The sequence below is a fragment of the Limulus polyphemus genome, unplaced genomic scaffold (genome assembly GCF_000517525.1).
Source record: "Limulus polyphemus unplaced genomic scaffold, Limulus_polyphemus-2.1.2 Scaffold6448, whole genome shotgun sequence".
NCBI lineage: Eukaryota > Metazoa > Arthropoda > Merostomata > Xiphosura > Limulidae > Limulus > Limulus polyphemus.
The window spans coordinates 39,082-44,072 of NW_013672058.1; the positions used below are offsets into that span (position 1 = coordinate 39,082).

At 33.7% G+C, this 4,991-nt stretch overlaps 1 protein-coding gene across 1 annotated transcript in view; it reads left to right on the forward strand.

The window, feature by feature from the left end:
* LOC106473732 (proton-coupled folate transporter-like) overlaps nt 1-4,991 on the forward strand; it is a 14,649-nt gene that overhangs the window by 2,640 nt on the left and 7,018 nt on the right. Inside the window, exon 2 of the mRNA XM_013934411.2 lies at nt 2,532-3,607. Coding sequence (XP_013789865.2) covers nt 2,710-3,607 — 898 coding nt within the window. The 5' untranslated portion in view covers nt 2,532-2,709. The remainder of the gene's footprint in view (nt 1-2,531; nt 3,608-4,991) is intronic.

Here is a 4,991-nt window from a genome sequence, read left to right on the forward strand (position 1 = left end):
TACTGTTTCTATGCAGTTTTGGCATAACCACATAGTCCAGAAAACTGTTGAAATTGTCTCGTTCAAGCTGCCTTTGTACCTGGCATTGCCTGCTGGTTATGGAGTTCGAATCCCATCACGGAACATGCTCGCCGTTTCAGTCGTAGGGGCATTATAATAAGATGGTCAATCCCACTTTTCGTTGGTAAAAGAATAGCTCAAGAGTAGGCGGTGGGTGATGTTGAGTTGCTGCCTTCCCTCTTATCTATCACTTCTAAATTAGGGACAGTTAGTACAAATAGCCTTCGAGTAGTTTTGCACGAAATCAAAAAACAAAAAAACTGTATAGCACAAAAATGAAAAAAAAAACACGTGAAATCATGGAAATTATCAAAAACATATTCACAGACTTTATTTTACAATCCTGAAAACCAACGCAAACTAAAGATTGCATTGATTTAATGCTTTCAATAGCCATGAAACACATTACACCATACCTACCGCAAATCGTATTTAAAATTACAGACTATCTACTCACCTACATTCACAGTCCAACATATCGAGATCCAAGGTGCAATTGGTTCCAAGAAACACGAGATTGAAGACACAATCCAACAAACTAACCCTGATATATTAGTAATAAGTGAAACCTTACTATACACAACAAATAGGTTTAAAATCAAGGAATATACAACTCTAAGAAAAGATAGGCTAAATAATCATGACACAAATAGAGAAACAGCTTTACTATATATATATCTAGTCTTTCTATAACCGAAATAAACATGCATACCGTGGTGGGCAGTGCACAGATAGCTCATTGCGTAATTTTGAGCTTGATTACAAACAAACTAACAATTTTATATATTTTGCTGGATTAATTACTGAATATACATTACCAAACGGTTTGAGTTCAGCTCATCTTTAGAATGATATTCATCGTAAAGGCTCAACTTTAACTGAAATTGGGCCAAGCTATGGCGCTAATCATAGCTTAGAGTTTGCTACTAACACTTAACACTAGCTCTTGATATATATATATATGTCTGGTGAAAATAGACTACCGCTACCCTTTTTGAAAAGCAGCTCAAGAAGCTGAAGAATTTTTAGGTATGTCATTTTCTTCTCTCTTTGTATGGTGTTTAATACGTCCAGAAATATTCAGGTCAAGGTCCTGAGCTACCAGTTCTTTTTCGAATAACTGCTTAACTCAGTGTACTATATGGTATAGTGTATTTTCATGCTAAAAGAGGTTAGGCGGTACAGCAGTTTCACAGTATTAAGCATTCATAACTTCCTTCATTTTTACCACTGGATAACATAAAAACAAGCTAAATCAGCCACAAAACGTAATACTCCTCCATTCGTTCTTCATGTTTGAGACAGCATAGTTTTATTTAAAGTGTTCTTCATACAGTAACCATTCTTTTCGAAGACTGTGACTCCTTTCTAAGTGGTATCTTGACTCCAACTGGCTGTTTGTTGTAAATTTTAACCTTTATAAGCCCTAAGAGAAGTACATTATGGAATTCACATGCAGACTCATTGGGAATAGGCTCATTATTACCTAGTGGTGTGTTGTCTCATTATGTATGGTAATATTGTATATCTTAGAATGGCTATAGTGTTTATAGCACCTTATGAACTTCAGATAGGTGAAACACAGAAGCTTAAAGTAAATATCTTGCATTTTTTCGTCTGCGTAAAATTCATTTTTAATTTTATTTTACTTAAACTGTGCGTTTTACTCTAGTTCAGTGTGATTATTTTAATGGTTAAATGCATCCTATTTTTATTAGAGCATTTGGAGCAAGCTTGTAAATTTAGTTTTCACTTCTGTTTTCCGGCTGTTTTCTGATTTATTAATAATAACAATGTGTTGTAACATTATATAATGATCGTTTTAGAGTTTCATAAATACGGCCCTTCTCACACTCAAGTCGTGGATAGTTGATATAATACAAACTGTTTTCAGTTTACCTTCATCTGTTTTAAGTTCCAACAAACGAGAAAAAACCTCTCAAATAAACAATTAAAAAAAATATGATTTATTTCATTCTAGTGATCTTTCTAATGCATTTAATATAGGAGATTCAACTACAAGTTTTTAAGCGTGTTTAATTTTTAATTATTCTAATGATTTTCTTTAATGGATGTCATCAGATAGAGTATTTTATAACACGTCTGAGCTGAAATATTCAAGTTGTTATTACACTGAGGAACATTTTGTTATTAATCAGTGATTCTTATCACTAAGCTTCATTTTATTTTAACATCGAATATCAAGATCACATACTGAAGTTTTTTAGTTTTTTATGAGAACTACCTAAATAACTAGGCAAGTAAAATATTACATTATTAAATCGAAGCACGTCAGGAAGAAAATGCAACATATATTAATATTTTGATATATGTCGGAGTTAAGAAGTCAGTAAACATAAATACTTAAGGTAATAATGACTGCATGGTAAATAAGACGAAGACTTCTTAATTTAAATACATAGATAAGCAGCTTCGTTTTCTCACTGTAATTTCATATTCCTTTATTACAGAATTCTTTCTCGCTCGTGAATTTTTGGAGCTTCGACGTTGATTATGTAAAAAGCAAAGTGAGATAAAACTTAGTTCCATTACGTCTACCAGAAAGAAATTTTTGTTTGATCAAGTTTACTGTGAAAATAATCTACTTAGACAAATTGGAAGTGAGCTTTCTCTGAAACTGGTTTAACGATGAAAGAAAAAACAGAAGACCAATTTAATGAAAACGAAAAAGAACGTTTTCAGAAACAACCGTCACGTCTTACGATCTTTCTTCAGATTATAAAAACTATGAGAATCGAACCTTTTCTTTTCTTGTTCATGTTTGGTGAGTCAGCAAGACGTGCTTCTCTCCAGAATCTTTTGGAAGACAAGGCATGTCATCTATACTTTCAGTTTCCAACAGAAATCTGTTCCAATCTGTCTAATTATACCACGAAAGAAGATGATGTGACGAGAGTAGCCAACAATTACTCCATGATAATAACTTTAATTTCTATGATCCCTGGTATATTTCTCTCGGTGATTGTCGGTCCATGGAGTGATAAACATGGCCGAAAAATTCCTATGCTGTTTGCCACTTTTGGAGTTATTCTTGAGCTTATCGGTTACTTGCTAACTGCCATTTTCTTTGACTTGCCTCTTTACTACAACGTTTTATCTGCGATACCAGCAGGTTTAACTGCCGGGATGATAATAATATTGGGCTCAGTGTTCAGCATGATTTCTGAAACATCATCTAAGAAATACCGGACAGTCAAGTTCTTTCTTCTAGAAATGTCCATAATCCTGGGATCTCCTTTGGGAACTGAGGTTGGTGGCCAACTATACAGATTTTATGGATACGTGTGCGTATTTGCAGTGTCTTTAGGGGTGGTTACTATTTCTTTTCTTTGGGTTTTGTTCTTTGTCCAGGACAGTAAAAAATACGAACATCATATGAAAATAAAGGATTTGATAAAAGATCTTTTTTCGATTGAAAATATTAAAAACAGTTTCCACACTTGTATCAAAAAGAGAGAAAATCACGTGCGAGCTCAGATCTGGCTTCTTATGATCACCATGTGTTGTTTAATGATGGGCTTTATGGGTAAGTAAAAAAAAAAGTGTTAAACCTATTATTTAATGAAGTGATTAAATGCTTTGGAAACAATTAAACATATTCCAATAATCAAACAGAAGGCTTTTTGTTATTAGTAATATTAGCTGAAACAAACAATCCCCGATAACTGCAAAATATGTACAGATGTCATTTAATCATAGAAAGGTTATTTAAGCTACTTTCATGATGAAATAAGGTTTGTTTTGGACTCCAAGAGCCTTGGCAGAGCTAAATCCTCTGGACGAGAGAGTCGGTGGGCAAAGACGTTTCTGGTAACTTTCGAGTGTCATTTAGGTTTACCATAGTGTCGCCTATTAGACTACCTTAACTGACTAATAGAGTTTCCAAGAGTAGAGTTGTTGAGATAATGAACAATTCCATCGCCTAGTGAGTTTGTAGATCATTTCACGTCACACGTGAAAGTACGACAATAGGAAAAGCCTTGGATCCAATTAACAGTTACATGTTCATCGCCAAACCATTTTATTAATAACAAACTCCTCAGACTGTGGATTTTGCAGGCTCATCACTTTTTTTCTAAACAATTATATAAACTAAAAAACGACAAGTCTTGTAGTTATTTCCAGTTTTGAAAAAGCCTTGCATATATTTTTGCAATTTTAACTGTAGCACGAGGTTTGCGCAATATTAAGCTGACCTCAAAGATTTGTAATTTCAACCTGAACGACCCCATATTATTAGTAATGAATGAAAGTAAAAAGACTGTATAATAATTTGTCATCCGCACTATATCTGCTATATCTAACACTGACCTTTCACCCAAAATAAGGACTTTTCATGCCGGTTGGAATACGACAGACATAAATATATTAATATCAAGTTGTAAACAGCCTTTTGTAAAATACTCATGAAAACTATATAACAAAACATTCAGAATTACATATTATAAACATTTTATAGAAGGTACCAGACCTTATCTAAATGCTTCTACATTTTTCAGTGGTTCCCAAACCCTTGAATTCCACAAATTAGATGCTTTATTTTCTATTAAGCTAGAACACTGACATAACTCTCTAACAATTGCTTCCCACTAGCGATAATCCATAGTATCTAGTGTCAGAACATCCAAACTAAGTAATAGATGCTGTGTCATTTGTCCCGGGTCTATGTGTATACCAGGAAGTGATCTAAATTTTCCTTTATTTGGCTCTCTGCATGTGCATATTCAATCTTAGCTGATCTGCTGAACATTTATATATGTTACTAGAAGTATGTGCCATCATTCACAATACACATCTTTCTGTAGCTGTCCAATCATTCACAATACACATCTTTCTTTAGCTGACCAATCATTCACAATACACATCTTTCTGTATCTGACCAATCATTCAAAATACACATCTTTCTTTAG